This window comes from Chrysochloris asiatica, unplaced genomic scaffold (assembly GCF_000296735.1).
Source record: "Chrysochloris asiatica unplaced genomic scaffold, ChrAsi1.0 scaffold00052, whole genome shotgun sequence".
Classification (NCBI taxonomy): Eukaryota; Metazoa; Chordata; class Mammalia; order Afrosoricida; family Chrysochloridae; genus Chrysochloris; species Chrysochloris asiatica.
Window position 1 is genome coordinate 181,371 of NW_006408570.1, and position 21,095 is coordinate 202,465.

Genomic DNA, 21,095 nt, shown 5'->3' on the forward strand with positions numbered 1-21,095 from the left:
GGGGGAAGTGTAGGGGGCGGGTTTCTGGGATATACCCTTTGAGTGGTTGATGATGCATGGAGGGGATTGGAACCATGGCAGTGAGATGATATAAGATGGAATGAATGTAAAACTAAAGTTCTCCCACGTAAACTATCATATATAATTCACAATAAAACATTTTAAAAAAAAGATAATGGACGTTTTCATGAATTTTGTGTGCCCCTTGTGTGTGTTTATGTATGTATATTGTTGTCAAGTCCATTTTGACTCTTAGCAGACCTGTATAGGGTTCCCAATGAGTGATTGGTAGCTCTGAACCGCCTACCTTGCAGTTAGCAGTCCAATACTTATCCCACAGTGCCACACCAGGACTCAGTGTACATGTGGTGGTGTGTTGTGAAGTCATTTCCAACTTGCAGTAACCCTGCATTGGGTTTCCAAGGCTGTAAATCTTTATATATGTGTGTGTGTGTTTGTATAAATGGTGGTTATGTGCTGGGGAGTCAGTTCTGACTTATAGCAGCCCTGAATAGGGTTTCCAAGACTATAAATCTTTACAGGCGCAGAAAGCCTCATCTTTCTTCCACAGAACCACTTGTAGTTTTGAACTGCTGACCTTGAGATTAGCAGCCCAATTCATAACCACTACACTACCAGAGCTCCTTGTATATGTATGTATATAACTATCTATCTATCTATCTATCTATCTATCTATCTATCTATCTATCTATCTATCTATCTATCTATCTACCTACCTACCTACCTACCTACCTACCTACCTACCTACCAATGTTGTTGTTAAGTGCCTTCAAGTCGGTTCTGACTCATAGCGACACTGTATAGGGTTTCCTAGGCTTCTTAAATTTTTGCAGAAATCCTCGTCTTTCTCCTGCGGAGCAGCTGGTGGACTTGTGGCAGGCTTGTATATATATTTGTAACTATGTAAGAAAAGCACTGGGCTGCACGGTTGGAGGTTCAAACTCACCATCCGCTCCTCAGAAACCCTATACAGGATCCTTATGAGTTGGAACCAACTCAACGGCACTAGACAACAATATATATATATATACATATGTTGTTGTTAAGTGCTGTCAAGTCAGTTCTGACTCATAGCAACCCTGTATAGGGTTTCCAAGGAGTGGCTAGTGAGCTTGCACTGCCATCCTTGTGGTTCAAGCTGACATTAGTCTAGTGCATTAACCCACAGTGCTATACCAGGACTGTATATATATTTATATATGTTGTTATATAATGCCATCGAGTCAGTTCCAACTCATAGCAATCAACTTGACAGCACTTAACAACAAATATGTATTACATTATATATTTGTGTATTTGTGTGTATATATATATATATGGAACCCTGGTAGAATAGTGGATTATGAGCTGGGCTGCTAGCTGCAAGATCAGCAGTTTGAATCTACCAGTCGCTACATGGGAGAAAGATGAGGCTTGCTGCTCCTGTAAAGATTTACAGCCTCGGAAACCCTATACAGGGTCACTATGAGTCAGAATCAACACAATGGCATACCACCACCACATATTTGTTGTTGTTAAGTGCCTTCAAGTCAGTTCTCCTAGCAATACTGGATAGGGTTTCTGAGGAACCACCAACCTTGTGATTCAAACTGACCTTGTGGTCCAGTGTTTTATCCCAGGTAGAGAAAACAGTCCAGAAGACCAGAAGTGAAGAGTTTGGATGGCCAAGAAACTGAAAGGCCAGTGCAGCTTGAATATATATCGTAAGGAAATGAGCCAAATCAAGCAGCATCATGTCAACTGTGATTAAGAGTTGCGATTAGATCTTAAGTGCAAAGGGGAGTCACTGAAGTCCTGGGGATGAGGACATTATCATGTTTGTATGTTACGATATTAACACTGGCTGTTGTTCAGGGGAATGGCCATCAGGAGCAAGAATGGAAGCAGATAGAACAATCAAGAAGCTGGCTCAACCTTCAGCCAAAGAATGGACAGGCGTATAAGGTGAACAATAACACCAGGGAGGCATGCACTCAGAATAATCAACTATTTGAGATCAAAAGGGTAGCATTTGCTCAGGAAAAGAGCTCCGAAAGCAGGAATAGGAAAGGAGGAATGGAAAAGGTAAACACAGTGAGGATGTGGGGAGGAGCCTGTCATATTGTGGGGATTGCAATCAAAGTCACAAAACGTGTATGAATTGCTGATTGGAAAACCAATTTGCTCTGTAAATTTTTTCATTCAAACTACAACAAAAGGTTAAACAAGAAACTGGAATAGTTGGGGCAAGAGAAGGCCTGGACTAGAGGAATGGCAATGGGAAAAGAGTTCAACTTTTTTTTTTTTTTTTTTTTTTTAACTTTTTAACATGAATTGGGTGAAGATTTACAGGGCAGACCATCAGTTTTTTTTTGTTTGTTTTTTAATGTTTTATTGTGCATATCATCAGTTTTACATTCAACAATTCATAAACATTTTTTTTCATCTGATTATTGCAATCCTTCTATGTCACCCACCACTCGTCTGTCATTTGTTGTACTTCAGTGGCTTGTGTGTTGCTGAGATCCTGGAAGCTGCGCTACGGGTATTTAAAATACCAGCTGGGTCACCCATGGTGGACAGGTTTCAGCTGAGCTTCCAGACAGACAGACTAGGAAGGAGGAGAGACGGACTACTTCCGAATGTTTAGTCACTGAAAACCATATGAATAGCAGTGGAACACTGTCAGCACCAGATTATTGAATATTGAAACATGATGAAGAGCAGCAGAATACTGCTCAGGTTGGAAGACACTCAAAATGTGACTGGGGAAGAAGAGCTGCCTCCTCAAAGTATGACGCAAATGGAGTAAAGTCCTTGGGACCTTCGTTTGCTAATGGGGCACAGCTCAAAATGCAGAGAAAAAGCTGTAAACAGCCATTAAGAAGTACAACCAGAATGCTCCCTGGAAGCCAGAATGTCCAGACTTCTCATACTTCGTACATATTATCTATCAGGAGGGACCAGTCCCTGGAGAAGAACATCATGTTTGGTAAAGTGGAGGGTCAGAGAAAAAGAAGACCCCCCCAGAGAGATGCAGTGGCAACATGATGGCAGCAATGGGCTCAAACTTAGCAACAATTGTGAGGTTAGCCCAGGACCTGGCAGTGTTTCGTTCTGTTGTGCATAGGGTCACTGTGTGTCAGTACCGACTTGACTCGATGGTACCTAACAACAAACAATGTAACATCACTTATCCCACTTCCTTCCTGTGTTTCTGGTTTCCATGCCTCCTCTTAGTTGTTGTTGTTAAGTGCTGTGGAGTCAGTTCCAACTGATAGTGATCCTGTATAGGGTTTCCGAGGAGCAGCTGGTGGGTTTGAACCACTGACCTCGCGATCCAGTGCATCATCCTGTCCTTGGGTAGATACTGCACTTTTGATCTCAAATGGTTGATTATTCTAAGGTTTGCATACCTTACCAGTGTTATTGTTCCCCTCAAAAACCTACCTATTGTTTGGCTGAAAATTGAGGCACTGGTGTGAGTTCCCAGTTCCAGACCTGAAAGATGATCTAGTCCTAAGGGTGACTGTAGTAAAGGGTGAGTAAAGCCATAGTCTCAGGGTACAACCAGTAAGCCTAATCTTTTATGATTTTGCGTTTTGTACTAAGCCCTTCTAATGTGATTCCCGTCACAACAGTTAGGAGTGGTCGCTGGGCACCATCTAGCTCTTCTGGTCTCAGGGTCATGGACGCTGGTGTTCATAAGGTCCAGTAGTCCATCTGGGCTGTTTCCATGCATCTCTGATTTTCATTACTCTTCTTTCCTTTGGACAGGGAGACCAATACTTGTCCCTAGGTGTCTGCTCATGAGTTTTTCAGACCCTACAGGGTCGCTGTGAGTCAGAATCAACTCTACAGCATTTAACAGTCATTACAGGTCCACTTTTATGTTTTAGTGAAAACTATACCAAGGCTGTCACAGCTTCACCTTGAAACTCCCAAGCTCACCAGAGCAGACATGGATTAATTCCCCAGAGAGATCACACTATAACACGAGTTTTCAAATCTCTGGGGTTACTAACTCTATCTGTATCACCTCTATCACCTGTATCACCCTCTCTCAAAGGGTCTGTGGTCTGAACCTGAACCAGTCTGTGTCCCAGAAGCCTCTCATCTGTACCTTTTCTCCTCCAGGCTTACGCATCCATGACTATTTGTACTTCCAAGTGCTGAGTCCTGGGGATATTCGATACATCTTCACAGCCACTCCTGCTAAGGACTTTGGAGGTATCTTTGTAAGTTTCAGGAGGCCCCTCCACTCTGACCCTGTCTTCCTCCCCTCCTCACTGCTCTGAGGTGTCCCTCTCATCCCTTCAACCAGTACCTGAGTGCTGCCATGGCCCAGTGCTGGGACAGGGAAGGGAGCAGAATCCAGCTGTGCCCTCCAGGGGCTGCAGTGCAGGGAGGAAACGCTTCCAGCTGCGCCCATGGGTCTAACACAGACTTGGGCACCGGCTGTCATGACATAATGAGAAACCAAGGGCGCCAACTTCCTCTTCCAGCTCTACTTCTGAACTTTGTGATTTAAGGCAAGTCACTTCCCCTGTCTGGGTTCACACCAGCTCCCCTCCCTATCTCAGAAAGGCAGGGTGGGGTAGGACAACCAGATAGGCCTTTGTGAGAATCAAGTAAAACTGTTTCTTTCACACTGTGAGGAACCAATTGGATGGGATCTTCAGTCAGTCCCAAAGTGAATGTATCTCTTCACACTCTCACCATCTGAATGTCTTTCAGCACACAAGGTATGAGCAGATCCACCTTGTCCCTGCCGAACCCCCAGAGGCCTGCGGGGAACTCAGCAACGGTTTCTTCATCCAGGACCAAATCGCTCTGGTGGAGAGGGGGTAAGGAGCAGGCATATGTGAGCACAAGAGAACAGACATAAGGCAGATTTGGAAATATAGTTGTTAGTGATACTTGGCCATAATTTTTTTAAATGTCTTTTTTAAAAGTATTTTGATGTAGCACTGCGGGTTAATGCTCTGGACTGCGAGGTCAGTTTTAACTGCAAGGTGGCGGTTTAAACCCACCAGCTGCTCCTAAGAAACCCTACACAGGGTTGCTATGGATCCAAACTAACTCAATGGCACTAAACAGCAACAATAAGAGCCCAATAAAGGGCTTAAAAATATGCATTAACCCACAGCGTCACACCAGGACTCCTTGGGCTATCATTAGCCACAATCAAAAATCTTCCATTGTCCTTTTGAATGATGGTTTGGAAAGGGGTAGCTAGGACTGTTTCCATCTCATCACCACCTCTTCCAGGGGCTGCTCCTTCCTGTCCAAGACCCGGGTGGTACAGGAGCATGGCGGGCGGGCAGTGATCATCTCGGACAATGCAGTTGACAATGACAGCTTCTACGTGGAAATGATCCAGGACAGTACCCAGCGCACAGCTGACATCCCAGCCCTCTTCCTGCTCGGCCGAGATGGGTGAGGGCTCTGTCTCAGCACCAGCTGGGTGCCATGACTCGGGGAGGTCAAGGGCAATCACTATCCCCTTCTCTCAGACCTCATCATGGGGTGCCCCAGTTGGAGGGCCAAAGAAGTCCTCAGGCTCTGAAACTCCCAGTGATGGGGACAGCGGGGCATGAAGGGGTGTTGGGAAGATGACCATCGCCACCTCTCTTCATGCCTTCCCAGCTACATGATCCGCCGCTCTCTGGAACAGCATGGGCTGCCATGGGCCATCATTTCCATCCCAGTCAATGTCACCAGCATTCCTACCTTTGAGCTGCTGCAGCCCCCGTGGACCTTCTGGTAGAAGAGTTGATCCTACATTCCAACCATAAGCAAATCTGGGTTGGGGAGGGGAAGCCTGGGAGTTCTGCTGTTTGGGAGTTGGGGAGAGCATTTGGGAAGGAGTGGGAACCAAGGGAAAGGCTTGGGCCTTGGCTAGGCTGAATGAAACCACACAACTAGCCTTCCCTGCCCAAGCCCCAGGGCTTGTCTAGAGGATCTGGAACAAAAGACAACTTGCTGTATCCTACCCACGGTCTTTTCACAATGACGTTGACAGCTCTGCCTGCAGTAACTGGAGGGTGTCGTTTGAGGTTTCGGGACTAAACCTTCACTGACTTTTTAGCAATAAAGCTACTCATCAGGGTTGCAACTGTTTCTTAGAATAAGAATACGCAGAGGCGGGAAGGGCCTTCACAATTCACTCGTCCCATACTCTCATTTTGAGGGAAAAGAAATCGAGAATAAATGATTTGCCCAATTCCCTTAAGGCTACTGATCACAGCCCAGACTGCTTATCTATGATCCCAACAGTCTACTCAAGCACAGTGGAAGCCCTAGTTCAGTCCTCGATGGAGAAAACTCAACTTGTAGCCTGGTGTGGGAACCCACACTGGACCTTCAGAGGATTCTTGCTTTTGGAACAGAGATGAGCTCAAACAGGAAGCCTGTGATTCCCATCTCCCACCACTGCCTGGTTACTGGACTCCTTTGAACTCACCTATGTGAGTGCCCCAGAGTCCTGGTGTGGTGTTGTAGGATAAGCACCGGACTACTAATCGCAAGGTTGGCAATTCAAACCCACCAGCTACACCTTAAAACCCTATGTAGGGTCACTAAGCATCAGAACGAACTTGATGGCACTTAACAACAATGTGGATGCCCAGGTAGCCTGTGAAGCCATTCTCCATAAAGCATTCCTCCAGAGGCCAGTCACCACTTATGTTTTATTGAGAACAGTGGATAGGTGGGCCTGGGGGAGGGCACTGGCTGCTGTGGAGGAATAAGAATCCAGTAGGTGAGGGGGCCAGCCAAGCAGGATCCAGCTGGCTGCATGATCCAGGAAAGGCCTGTGGTGCACACCTGCCTTCTTGTGATCCCTCAGCAGAGAGATAAGGCAGGCCCCTCAAGGAAGGTAGGTAAGGAGGACTTGCGAGTGATGAGGTGTAATTCCAACAGCCCCCAACTAGAGAACAATAGGTAGTGCTAAATGAGGAGTGAGGGGTACGGTCAGGGCGAATGTCAGTTTCTAGTCCAGTTCCTTTAGGTTTCTGGAAGACTTCAGTGCTCCTCTATGGAAACCCTACAGATTGAGGCCATGAGAGACCCTCACTGGCCCAGAGGACTCTAGAACACCCTAATTTAAGGAGCACAGGCCTATCAGCCCCCAAGTCTCAGCCATGCTGTTAGAGTCCTCGATAGGTAGAAAGTGTGAGGAAGGAAGGGGTAATGATTCCCATGTGCCCTGTCTGAAGACCAGGCCTCTTCTATACCTCATGGGGCCAGTCATTGTGCCAGGGGCTGAAGCAAGGCACGAGGTACAGAGATTCGAGCATCTGGGGAAGGGGCCTTTCCACGATCCCAGCTGTTGCAGTGATGGGAGTGAGGTGAAGAGGGACGCAATCCCCCTAATCCAGTGTCCCCTCCCAGACAGCCTTACGGAAGATGCTCTGGAGGCCCAATTCCTTCTTGGAGTCTCTAACAGTTGCCTTATCAGTTACCACTGTGGGAAGTGGGGAAGAAGGAGAGGGAGCCTTTCCCCATCCCCCTTTCTGCTTCAAGGATTTGCCACATTGTTGATAGTTGCCGTCCAGTTGATTCCAACTCACGGCGACCCCATGTGTACAGAATAGAACTGCTCCATAGGGTTTCCAAGGCTGCGTGAGATTATCTTATTTCCCTCAAAATTGAATAGCAAATTGAGGGGGAGACGGCTCAGGTGAATGAGAAAGGGCCGGCTGTGAGCCAAGGGGAAGAAATACTGTTAGGCCTTGGCCTCAGTTCCAGCCCCTCACACCCTAAAGTGGAGTCCCTCAGGGGAAGGCCAATTCTGAAGGGCTCAGTGACAGCGCAGAGTCTGAGCCAACTCAGCAGCAGTGTCCAGGGCATGAGGTCTGGTGGGGGGGGTGAAGGGCCAAGGGTCCATTCTCCGTCCCATCAGGCAGAGACAGAGCTAGAATGGGGGGCAAGCAGGCAACAGGGGTGGGGATTTCCTCCTAAGCCTCTTCTCTGGATGGGAAGGGCCCCTCATTCTGGCAGGGTCTGGGGTAGGCCCGTCTGGGCAGGGCGGCCTCACACGTCAGTCATCTCATCCCCCAGCTCTGCATCTTCTGGTTCTCCTCCCTCGTCCTCATCTTCCTCATCCTCCTCCTCTTCTGAGGTCACATTGGGTTCATCAGCCTCTGCCAGGCATTTGGGACACGAACAGACAAATAGATAGTTCTCCCTGCAGGGGTTGGGGAGGGTTGGGAGGGAGGAGAGGAAAGTCAGACAGCCACAGGGACAGAGGAGCCCAGAGGCCTGCTACCTGTCATGTTCCCAGCTCTCACCTGAGGATCTTGTGGCGGCTGTGGCGGCTGCGTTCCCGCTGGCAACAGTCTAAGTAGCTGATACAAATTTCCTGCAGGAGAGGGTGGGGTGTCCATCTCAGATGGGAAAAGTACTCCCCAAACCTTCCCCGGCCCCCAGGATCCAGGCCTGAGCAGCCCTTCAGCAAAGGGGTAGCTCTGGTGTCCATGCCCCGGCCTTGAGCAGGAAGGCCACTAAGAGGCTCCGACATCTGTGCCTGAGATCGAAGGGGCTAGGGTTGGCTTTAGGCAATGGTTAAAGCCAGTCAGTGTCTCTGACTGGGGTCAGGAGTATCTGGGTGTGATGCTAGTTGTCCTGGAAAAAGATTCAACCATGTGCCAACAACCAAGACCCCCAAACCCATGCCAGTCCCCAAGGAGCCATTTCCTCCTGGTTTCTTAGAAATTAGATTTGTTGATCAAGAGGTGGCTGAGGACAACATGGGCATCTATAGTGCCCTTTCAACATTGCTCTGAGGTATTCCAGGGTGATTTTTTTTTTGAAGAAGTGGGATAGGGTGAGAGCATACCCATGAATAAAAGGATCTATGCCATAGGGCACCTGAACTTTAAGGGTCTCCAGCCTACTGCTGCTCCCAATCCCTGAAGAGAACTTCCGTAGCCCACTGCCCACCCTCAAGGGCTCCTGGCCCCTCTCACCTCTCCGGGTTTAATATCCTCCAGGGCGGTGACATGCAAAAGGAAGTTGTTTTCTGGGAAGGAGGTCTCTGCATTGGGGACACAGCTGTGGTTGCCTGGGTCATACGAGGAAGCCAGGAATGATGCCCACTGGCTAAGAAACTGAAGAGCCTCCACAGAGAGCACTGGGTCCATCCTCTCGTCTCCTGGTCCCTGCCCCAAGTGTCCTGTGCTCCATCCACCAGGGCTCTCATGTATAGACCACAGAGCACAGGCACAAATGCACTGCCACCCCATGAATGCCCTGCTCACCTCCTCCCAGGCCAAGCTCATTCGAGGTTTGATTTGCCAGTGTCTCCAGGAGGGCCAGGGCTCTGAACAGGATACTCACACCACTTCACTAAACTCTGTTTGTTACTGAATGTTTGGTCAGCTGAGCCGGGCCCTCTAAGAGCCCAGTTTGGGAGGGGTGGAGCGGCCCTGCCTGCAGCCTGGGAGTTTGTAGTAAGGAAACCCAGAGGGTGGGAGGCTAAGGTGAAGAAAAGGCAGTTGTCTGAGCTGGCTCTCCCCTCCCATCAGGTCCTGATGAGCTCTCTCCTCCCAGAATCCTGAGGGCCTCCTAGTCAAACACTCCGTGCCAAATCTCACAGGCCAGTGATGGCCCAAAGCCTACGCCTCCCTCTGCAACAATCGGAGCTTTGGCCTGGCCCACTAGAAGGTATAATATATGAACATAAATTCAAGCATGATCAGTTAAATGAATGAAAAATTTATGGCACAAAAAGACCCCAGGTGTGGCCTCAAGAAAGCTCTGACCTAACCCTACTCCCAGATTCATTCCACCAGCCTAGAAGGAACCAACTGAAAAATTAACTGTGCTTTCAAGGCCACTTGGCAAAGCAGAAATGCCCCCTAGTACCCCTCTCCTCAATGTCATGACTCACAGCAGCTCTGAAGTACAAAGAGGCCAGATCCTTCACAGTTGAGAAACTCGCCAGTTGCTGTTAAGACAGTAATATGCAGGCGTTATTTTTCCCATTTTATAGGTGGGAAAGAAAACTAGGCTTAGGTGCACAGGGACTGGCGCTGCTGTCCAGCCACCCCACCACACTAATGTGCCTGGTCTCCACCATTTTACCCAAATTTGCTTCTCTGAGGTACAAACTTTGCTTTTCTAGAAACATCACCCTATTTGCCCAGCACTTCAGTCCCAGCACTGAGTCTCTGCTTGGCCTTTCTTTGTCTGCACATTCTGTGGACAGATCCGAGGCTCCCCAAAGGCACGCAGGGATTACCTTTTTCCACTGTAAATTTAGCATTCCTGGAGTGGACTGTGCATTCACCACCTGACTCGAGAGGGTCTCCAACACCCCAGCTTACCAACCTGCCTCGATGTCCTTGTACAGTTGATCAATAAAGGCGTCCAGCTGCTCGCGGTCCCGAGGCTTCAGTTCCAGGGCATCACAGGCATGGACCCACTGGCTCAGGGAGCTGGGGGCCCGGCCATTCAGTCCATGGTTAGAGAGGAGGTGGCCTAGGTCACAGGCTTCTCCATCTCCAGGCAGTTAAGTCCAGGTGGAAGGGTTTCCCACCCAAACCTTATGTTTTTCTTAGGGGTGGGGGAGCAGCACATCTTATTTTCTGCAACCAAGCCTTTACACTGGTTTATTCCAATTAGGACTTCTTGCTGAGAATTTGCTTCTTTTACCCCATGGTAGACCAAATCAGAATCCATGTTTTAACAAGATCCCCAAGTGATCCTTATACATACCAGAAAGGTTCTTGTTTATACATAGGAGTCACCTGGTGACCCTGTTAAACTACATATTATGATTTAGTCTTTCTGAGTGGAAAAGCAAATTCTCAGCAGGGGACTGAATGGGAATGAACTAGTTTGAAGCCCTGTGCCCAACAGATGAAGGCCCCATAAGAACTACCTCCGCCCCCTCATTCTTTCTGATTCCCTTCTCACTGGGTTCTGGCAAGTCACAGCTGGTCCCACCTTAGCTTTAAAGGAGCTGTGGCTACCTTCCTCAGTCCATCTCCCACCTGGAGTCCTAAAGGATAAATCCTAAAGCCCAGGAACATTCTCTCCTAACCTGGTTCCGATTCCTTGGCCATTGGTCCCAACAAGAGCAAAGAGAGACCGGAATCCCTCTGGAGTGAACCACTGCAGGTGAGGAAGAAAGGGGAAAGCTCAGGCTGCAACTCTCTGTTCAGGAGGTCTGCAGTGAGTGACTCCCAGCCCAGTTCCCTAAGACCGATTCAGCTTTGGCTATCAGTCTAGGTATGAGAGGCTGAGCCCCGCTGCTCCTGGACAGTTGACATGACTAGAAGGCCATGGCTCGCCCTGCCCACACTCACCTGGCTGAGAGCTTCCTCATACAGGGCCTCTGTGAAGAGTCTTCGCAGAAGTTCCAGCTGGCCCTGGTTTAGGAGAAGCAGGGAGAGACTTGCATCCTTGGGCATTGCCCACAGCCCATAAGACCCGGTGAGGGGAAAAGGGCCTCCTTTAAAGAGCTTTGGCAGTCCCTTGGCCCAGCTCCAACCTGATGTGGAAGACTGTCAAACTGTCCCTACCTTCCAACATTTGAACCAGCAGGCCTAGCTTAGTCTTTATAACCAACCTTAGGCTCCCTGACCTGGTCTCCTGACCAGCTTTCCTCAAAATTCCATGCTGGAAAGTCCATCCCAGATGTATCCCTTCCATACACCTGTTTCCACCCTGAGACAGCTCCTGCTGGAAGTCTGGTGCCCTCAGCAAGAAAGAGTAATTCATTGATTAGAACTAGGCACTCAATAAATTGGCCCATAAAAATTCTGCTTATACTGCTCCCAGACCCCTACCCTCAATTTTCTATTAGACTTGATTTTTTTCACTGCTGTGTGGCACTGTAGAATTACTGGCCTAACTACAGTCCTTGCTGGCCAGGAGGCTGGCAGTTGAAACCCACCAGCGTCTGCTCAGAACCCTATACAGAGTCGCTTTGAGTTGGAACAGAGGAGCTCTGGTAGCGCAGTGGTTACGAATCGGGCTGCGAACCTTAATGTCAGCGGTTCGAAACTACCAGCTGCTCCACGGGAGAAAGATGAGGCGTTCTACTCCCGTAAAGATTTACACCCTCGGAAACCCTGTACAGGGTCGCTATGGGTCGGAACCGACTCGACGGCACTTAACAACAACAATATGGCATTTAACATCAAGAACATCCTATCATGAGTCTCTCTGAGTGGTGCAAACAGTCAAGCGACTGGCTGTTAACTGAAAGTTTAAAGGTTCAAATCTACTCAGAGGTAGCTCTAAATTACTTCCTGGTGATCTATTTAAAACAAACACACAAACAAACAGCCATTGAAAATCCTGTGGAGCACATTTTTACTCTCACACACACGGGGTCACCATGAGTTGGAAACAATGTGATGGCAACTGGTTACCCTACCACAGGGCCCTGCCTTCCCACCTCAGACTAAAGAGCACTTTCAGGACAAGGCACCCCGTTAGGCATTTCTTGGTCACCACCTCATCTCCCCACTTCCCAATTTCAGGACCATTTCAGGTCATGAAGGTAAATAGTAACAGGAATACAAGTTTTTTCAATAAATTCTAGGCCCAAGCTCTAACCTCTTTCTGTGGCTGGGAAGAGACCAAGTGTAAAGATCCCCTCAGAGAGCCACAAACATTCAGGTTACTGGGTGGGCAGGGCTCAAGAAGCAGACCAACCTTGAATTTGTCCCCCAGGAGTCTGTGGACAATCTCCTCCTCCTCATTGGCTGTTTTGTTACAGAACTGGGAGAAGAGCCCGATCCAGCGAGCCTGGTCCTTAGCCTGCAGTGAACAAATGCACGGGAGGGCCACACCCATCCACACAGATGAGATGCATGCACACATCAACTCATGTGGACTCACGAACACGCCACCTCCTGACCGACATCCCCACCCAGGTGGGAGGGTAATTTACACCACCAAACAATAGCTTCTACATAGCCTTTTTTCTGCTTGGGATACTTCCTCCCCACCCTGCCCACTCCAACTACATCTCCCCAACTGAAGCCAAGTTAGTCAATTCAGCCATACTTGGAAAAAGAGAAAAAAAGTAAGGCTGAGGACCACAACATTGATAGGCTAGCGTTATACAGTGGCTGGTCTCACTTGATGGAAGAGTCATAATCCTGAAGAGGTGGGACCTATAAATCAAATGCATGAATTGCCACTGCCCAAGAAGTCCTCCCAGAAATCAAAGACCACAGGGAAAAGGAGCCCCTACTCTCCCACTCATCCAGCCTGGTTTACACAGCAAGCAGCCAGGGAGAACTCTGCATCCAAGCCAGGGCCTGAGAGTATGGAGGAGACTGAGGCTAAGGCCTAAATGGACCTGGAGTCAGCACCCAAAAGGGGCAGACGGGCTCACCTGCTTCACTGTGGCCACCATTCGGGCCATCAGCATGATGCTTGCAGTCTCAGGGGGATAGTGAACACTCCTGGGGAAAGAGAAAAATGTGGCCAAGAAATTTCTTGGTGGTACTGAGTGGTACTGTCTGACTGCTACATAGAAATCCTTGCATAGTTCCATCTGTAACCAAAGAGACAACGACACAACAGGGACGTGGGCAGGACTTTGTATCCTTGTGGGCTTAATGAGGACCTGTATGTAAAATGTTGAGGATGGGGAACTGGCTACTACAGCCTCTGTTTAACCTTAAAATGGAGGGTGTGAAGGGTAACAAGAGAGTTAGCTACAGAGCTAAGGCAGGGAGAGAGGGATAAAGGAAAGAAGAGAGGAACCACTACTCACCTCCATGCCTCCTGCAGCTTATTGAGAGGGTGCAGGGGGTCATCCTGGGAGGGCCCAGCGCACAGGACCCGGTGGTACTGCTCAGCAGCTGCCAGTTGACATTCCGTGCTGCAGTACTTCACCTGGCAGGTGGAGAGAGGGAGCACACCAGGGGAGGGGGAGGCAGGCTGAGGCACAGATCGGCCCTCCTTCCACAAACAGATTCACTCACTGACATGAGTGAGCTCAGGGGGCTCAGGTGCTGGGAGAGGGCAACTAACCCAAAAAAACCCAAAAACACAGGAAAGAAAGCTTTTTAGGTAGCAGGGGAAACCCCTGCCAGGCAGAGGGGCAAGAGGGGCTCCAAGAAAGAGGGCAAGCTCCCACCAAACCCATTTTCTACACAACAAAACTGGAGCAGGGCAGATGAGACTGAAACAATAGCTGAGCCTTTTCAATGCCCTATCCTTTGTTGTGATTCTTAAGGAACGAGACCAGGTTTGTTCCCACTCCTGTCTCCCCCAAGAGGGCCTGCCCAGGAGCACTCACCTGGCAGTGGGGACAGTTCTGGTGGAGGTCCTTCCTCACGGTGCACAGCTCTGGGTAAGGCAGAACCTGACCTGGTTTCCCGGTCAGCCTCTGGGCATTCTCTTCTGCCTTCTCCAGTGCCCGAAGGCAGTGGTCACACGCTGAGGGTGAGATCAGACATGACCACGTAAGTGTCTTGAGAGCACAGGCTATGTCTGTGCTGTATTGGTGCCTGACACACAGCAGGTTCTCAATAAAAGTTGGGGAAGTGAGTGAATGGATGACTACATTAATGAATGGAATGAATGAATGGATGGACTTTATCTGCTCCCTTTCAGGAGCCCCACCCCTCAAAAGGACTCAAGTCTGCAGGCCTCTCCCCATGTCCCAGGCTGGCCTTTCCTTACACTCTGGAGCCAAGTGTGAAACAAGTATGTGGCCAGCAAAACCCAGGCCATCCAACTGACTTCTGAGCCCTAACTTGGCATTTTCTGACCAAGAGCCACATGTCCTCCTCTTCTTGGAGGGCTCTGCTTTGTCACAGAGACCCTCAGCATGACACCTGGTCCCTTATTCTATGGGACCAGACTCTGAGTCCCGCCTGTGACAGCACCCTGGGTGGACCGCTCTCCTGCAGGCTCACGGCCCCAAAGGGCCTGAGAATGGAGACAGGCATGGTCCTCAGGCATGTTTCTCCCAAACACCCAGAGTCCCAGAGACAGTAGGGATGTAAGCCCCTCCCTTCTCATGCACAAATGGCAAAGGGATGTGCTCACCTCGGTAGCGATAAAGTGCATTCCAGAGAAACTGTGCAGCCACCAGGGGCCGTTCTACGAAGATGGTCTCTCCTTTCCGGATCAGCTGTTTGGCAAACAGCCCCTTTCCCTGAGGGCAGAGAGAAGAGCCACTAGAAGGGACACAGGACATGGCTTCAAGGTCACCTGGAAGACCATCAGCCTCATTCCCATGTGCCTTCCTCTCAGCATAGGTCTCTGCCTCTAGAGGGCTCAAGGAGAATGGTCAGCACCCTCCACAACTGTCTCCAATGGAAACAGGCCTCTGACCTACTTTCAGGCAAACCGCTGGAAGACCATACAGAGACTGGATGGAGCCTCCATGGCAGACAGCATATAACACTCAGAAGAGACTTTTTAGAATGGTCAGAGCAGGGCCAAGGCTTACAGCAGGCTGGGTCTCCTGTACCAGGAGCTGGTGACAGCAGGGCAGCAGTATCTCATTCACCCATGCGCTCCTCTAGGATCCTGGTAATGCTGCTACTGCTGTTGCTCAGGGCTGCAGAGAACTCTAGCACCTCAGGAGATGGAGGCCCTTCCCTGGGTACCTGCAGCACGTCAGCTGTGGCACTGACAGGACTGAGTTCATCTTAGAACCAATCCTAATGTTAACCTGCTGTGAGCTTCTGAGCCAATAGCTTCACTTCATTCCAACTGGTGCCCACCTGAAAATGAGTATTATAACAGCTCCTTCCAGGGTGCAATGGCAGCACAGGTGAAGGAACCCAGGAGCCCTCTGCAGCTAAGAGATGGTTGTCGTTGTTGTTGTGCTAAGTGCCGTTGACACAATTCTCACTCACAGCCACTCTATATAGGGTTTCTGAGGAACGGCTGGTAAGTTTATACCACAAACCTTGCAGTTCAAATTGACCTTGTGTTTCAGTGCTTATCCTACAGTGCCACACCACGACCAGCTGAATCAGAATCTGCATTTTAACAAGACGCCAGGTGATTCAGGTGCATGTTGAAGTTCACAAAACACTAGGAAAGCACTGACTGTATACGTCATGACATAGAAGGATGAAAGATGAGGAAACAATTTTCCAAATGCCAGCTCTCAAAATGTGCAAGCACACGAGACAGCATCAGTATCCGGCCGGAGCTGCCAGCTCTGCGGTGCACTCTTCACAGGGAAAACAGGGGTGAGGTCCTTGCCAATGTGAACTGCCACACTGTAGCCTCCTGGGTAAACCCAATTCCTACTAGCACTAGTGCTCTGACCCAAGCTCAAAATAGCAGGATGGGCTGTAAGCAACCCCTGAGCCACAAATCTCAATCCTGACTAAACCTCACAGTCTATCCAGCAGTAGGTAGAATAGTGAGGGAGAAGGAAGGAGAAACAAAAGTCCTGGTCCAAGCCTTGGACACACCCTTGATTATCTTCCTGGAGCCCTTTCTGGTCAGGTTTCTGTTCTGAGTGGTCACGTCTCTTGCATCCCAAACCAAACAAATCCACTGCTATCCAGTCAATTCTGACCCACAGCCACCTCCTATAGGGGTTTTAACTGTTTTACAGAAAACAGTTTCATCTTTCTCCTGAGGAGAAGCTAGTAGGTTTGAACGGCTGAACTTTCAATCAGCAGCTCAAAGCCTAAAGCACAGTACTACCAGGTTTCCCTGCATAGTTGGTAAATTTTTGAAAATCATCCCATGCCAATATTCATTGAAGCAATACAGAAAATGGTAAAAAACAAAACAAAAAAGCCTAAACTCCCCACCTTCATGGAAGGCCCCTGGAGCCCTGGTGTGGTGCTGTAGGATAAACGCTGGACTGCAAGGTCAATTTGAACCACAAGGTTGGCAGTTTTAACTCACCTGCTGCTTCTTGGAAACTCTATACAGGTTCGATATGAGTTGGAACCGATTTGACGGCACTTTACAACAACATGGGAGGCCCCTAGTCTCTTGAGTCATGATCTAATTCTCAAACCTTCAAAGTAATTTTCATGTTACCTAAACTATTCAGTAACAGAAAAAAATGAAACACTTCTTTATTTTACCAAAACAAAACAACAAAAAAAAGCACAACCAAACAGAACCCTGATGTGGTAACCTGAAGATAGAACAAGGGAAAAAAACAAATCACAAACTAATCCCAATAGATGCAAAAAGCCCAGAGTAATCAATCCATCTTGTAACCAAGTCAGGGTGGACTTGTGATTTTCTCCAGCAGCAGATATGGGAAAGTATGGAGGGCATCCAGGCTTTTTGTTTTGTTTTGTTTTGTTTCCATACAGGTTTTGATAGAAGTCTGGAACAGGAAAACTGGACAATTAGAACAGCTTTAGTGATGAAATAATAAGAAGTGACGAGAGGAGACCAAGAATTAGAAAGGCAGGGACAGTATAGGTGAAATATCACTTCACACTAGCAGTAGACCGGTGAGACAATCACACTGTGGCCCATGAGACATGTGGTCGCTGAAATCAACCAAGAACACTAGAGGTTCGGGGGTGGAGGTGGGAGAGGAAACTTTCGGCGGGGGGAATTAGATAGTATGAAGGAAACAAATAACTAGAAACCTGGCATCTTGGGCAAGGACCAAGGATACATACAACAACATGTATTCATTATTCAATCACACTATTATGGACTGAACTATGTCCTGCAAAACACAGGCTGTAAACATGTGGTACCCCTCTATACCTATGATTCTCACCTCATTTGAGAATGGGTGTCTTTGTTATGTTATTGAGACAGGATTAGTGTAGGGTATGTCTTTAATTATTTCTTCCGAGATATAAAAGAGATGAAAAAAGCAATGGAGTATGAAGAAATGCGGTAAATAGCTGTTAAGACACATGGGGCACTCCAAGGAACCAGGAAGCAGATGCTAAAGAAACAAGGAACTTCCTTCAGAGCCAACACAGAAAAAACCTTCCCCTAGAGCTGCCACCCTGGAGTTCTGGTGTGGCGCTGTGGGATAAAGCATTGAATTGAAAGAACGGTTTGAACCACAAAGTCGGTGGTTCAAACTCACCAGACACTCCTTGAGAACCCCGCTATGGGTTGAAACTGACTATTAACATGCTGGCACCCTGCATTTGGATTTCTAGCCTCCTAAAATGTGGAGTCCTGGTGAGGTGCTATAGGATAAGCACTGGACCGCAAGGTCGGTTTGAATTGCAAGGTCGATTTGAATCGCAAGGCCGGTAGTTCAAACCCACCAGATGCTCCTTGGGAACCCCGCTATGGGTTGAAACCGACTATTAACATGCTGGCACCCTGCATTTGGATTTCTAGCCTCCTAAAATGTGGAGTCCTGGTGAGGTGCTATAGGATAAGCACTGGACCGCAAGGTCGGTTTGAATTGCAAGGTCGATTTGAATCGCAAGGCCGGTAGTTCAAACCCACCAGATGCTCCTTAGAAACCCTACACAAGGCTGCTATGAATCAGAATCAACTTGATGGCACTTAACAACAACAAAATGTGTTAAAGCTACCCATCTGTGGTACTTCTGTTATAACAATTCTAGACAGCAAAGACACTCATTAAATGAAAAACTATAAAAAACAAAGCAATACCATTTTGCACATTTGGCAAAAATAAGTAGGTAAAAAATATGGAGTGCAGGAGAAACACATGTATGTGTGCACAGAAATTAAGCTCCCAGACCTTTGACGCCCAGGTAAAAAATAGGACAAAGAATAATGTTTATAAAGGGCTGGTTGAATGAACTGTGGTCTTGCCATGAGACAGCATATTACTTACTAAGCTCTTAAAAATTCTCATGCAGGAATAGGCTCTTTGATAGTGAAAGATTTATTCCTGCATTAAAAAGCCAAACCCAAATCAAACCCATTCCGACTCGTAGCAGCCCTGCAGGACATAGTTGTTGTTGTTAGGTGCCAATGAGTCAGTACCAACTCATAGCGACCTTATGCACAGCAGAACGAAACACTGATTGATCCTGGTCCAATCTCACTACTGTTGCCACGCTTGAGTCCATCAATGCTGCCACTTTGCCAATCCATCTCGTTGGGGGATTTTCTCTGACCCTCTACCTTACCAAACATGATATTCTTCTCCAGTGACTGGTTCCTCCTGACAGTATGTCCGAAGTATGAGAGACGAAGTTTGGCCATCTTGGCCTCCAAGGAGCACTCTGGCTGCACTTTGTCCAAAACAGATCTATTGGTTCTTTTGGCAGCCCATGACACTTTCAGTATTTTCCTCCAACACCATGACTCAAAAGCATCAATTCTTCTACGGTCTTCCTTATTCACTTATTTCACAAGCATATGAGGTTACTGAAAATACTATGGCTTGGGTCAGGCGCACCTTAGTCCTCAAGCTGACATCTTTGCTCTTCAACACTTTAAAAAGGTCTTGTGTAGCAGATTTGCCTAATGCAATACTCCGTTTGATTTCTTGACTGCTGCTTCCTTGTTGATAGTTGATCCAAGAAGAACGAAGTCCTTGAAAACTTCAATCTTTTCTCCATAGGACACAGTTGTTGTCATGTGCCACAGAGTCGGTTCCGACTCAGTGACCCTGTACAGGGTTTCCGAGGCCATAAATCTTTACAGGAGCAGAAAGCCTCATCTTTCTCCCGTGGAACAGCTGGTAGTTTCGAATTGCGGACCTGGAGGTTCGCAGCCAGATTCATAAACCTCCCAATAGTTTCCAATGCTATAATCTTTAAGAAAGCAAGTTACCACATTCTTCTTCCTTTCAGTGGACCACCTTTAGGTTAGCAGCCTAGTACCTAACCAGTGTAGAGTCCTGGTGTGGCGCTGTGGATTAATGCGCTGGACTGTACAGTCCGGTCAGCTTGAAGCACAACATTGGCAGTTCAAGCTCACCAACTGCTCCTTGGAAACCCTATGAGTTGGATCCACTTAACAACTTAACCACTGTGTCACCAAGGTTTCTTCATCAAGAAGCAGTTCCTAAAAACATTATTTGTATATATTCACATGGCACTGTAGGATCAGCACTGGACTGTACAGTTCAAATCCACTAGCTGCTCCTTAAAAACCCTCTGCAGGGTCACTATGAGTCGGAACTGCAGAAAGGAATGTGAAAAACTGCGCATGATAGGACGAGTGCTTTTTTTTTTCTTCCCCCTTAAGTGTACTTCTGTTTTTTTCCTACAATGAGCTTTTAAAACACAGTAATGAAAAAGATAAAGTCATGTCAATATCCCGCTTAAAAACCCTTCAAACGCTCCCACTACATCGGGCTTCGGTCCAAAATCCATGGCACTCTAACGCCCTTCTTGAACGGTCCTGCCCTTTCTCCTCATCCCCTTCCGATACCTTACTCAAAAGTTCCCTTAGGACCCAACGCTTTTTGGTACCTCAGTTCCCTCTGCCCACCACGCCCTCCCACCGCTCTCAAGGCCCAGCAATGTCCCCGCACTCCTCCCTGAGCAGCCATAGGGCCGCCGGCGGGCGGGCCCGCTTCCTCGTGCAGGGGGTGCGCACGGAGACTCCGGGGCCCCCCAGTACACCGCGTGACCGCGCCCCGAGCCTGCGCGTGGGGACCGGCAGGGAGTCACCGAGCTGCTAGCAGGAGCTGGGCCGCAGCATCCTAGCGGGACTGGAGCCTCTAAGCTCCAGGATTGGGGTTCCAGGAGGTTTTCTCCTAGCCGGACGAGATGGGGCTTGCCGGCGGGACCCGCTCCAGCCTCACCTTGGAGCTGCTCACGAAGCGGACTTCCACGGTAACCCGGGCCCGGCCCGCCACGCCCACGCAGAAAGAGAACACGTCGCACATGGAGGCCGCCATCTTGGGGGCGCCGGCGCCTCCGCCTCCTGACCCTTGACTCCGCCTCGACCTGAGAGGCCCCGCCTCTCGCTAGCCCCTCCCCTGTCGATAGTGCCCAAGAGGCCGGAAGGGTATGTGATCTGGCTAATCAAAATGTAGGTCCCTTTTGTTTTATGTGTTTCGGTTGCTTGGTTCATTGACTGTGTAACTGGGCCTGCCTTTGTACTGTCTTCATAGTATGTGTACGTGCCTTGTTTTTGACGTTTCTATGTCGGAGTCCTTAGTGGCACAGTGGGTTGTGTTGGACCCAAAGGTCGATGGTTCAAACCCACCAGCT

The 21,095-nt window shown here is 48.6% G+C and overlaps 2 protein-coding genes across 2 annotated transcripts in view; one reads left to right on the top strand and one right to left on the bottom strand.

The window, feature by feature from the left end:
* Positions 1 to 5,770, top strand: part of PRADC1 (protease-associated domain containing 1) — a 14,311-nt gene extending 8,541 nt beyond the window's left edge. The window contains exons 2-5 of the mRNA XM_006862885.1: positions 4,138 to 4,238; positions 4,738 to 4,847; positions 5,272 to 5,439; positions 5,650 to 5,770. Coding sequence (XP_006862947.1) covers positions 4,138 to 4,238; positions 4,738 to 4,847; positions 5,272 to 5,439; positions 5,650 to 5,770 — 500 coding nt within the window. The remainder of the gene's footprint in view (positions 1 to 4,137; positions 4,239 to 4,737; positions 4,848 to 5,271; positions 5,440 to 5,649) is intronic.
* Positions 5,771 to 7,635: 1,865 nt separating this feature from the next.
* SMYD5 (SMYD family member 5) lies at positions 7,636 to 20,808 on the bottom strand. The gene is made up of 13 exons (XM_006862886.1): positions 20,684 to 20,808; positions 15,028 to 15,136; positions 14,273 to 14,412; positions 13,745 to 13,866; positions 13,361 to 13,430; positions 12,673 to 12,777; positions 11,316 to 11,378; positions 11,051 to 11,121; positions 10,336 to 10,442; positions 9,896 to 9,952; positions 8,973 to 9,067; positions 8,295 to 8,365; positions 7,636 to 8,191 (listed from the first exon to the last, which is right to left on the bottom strand). Exons 1-13 carry the CDS (start codon positions 20,777 to 20,779, stop codon positions 8,038 to 8,040), a joined length of 1,260 nt encoding a protein of 419 aa, XP_006862948.1. The 5' UTR covers positions 20,780 to 20,808; the 3' UTR covers positions 7,636 to 8,037.
* Between the last annotated feature and the right edge of the window lie 287 nt (positions 20,809 to 21,095).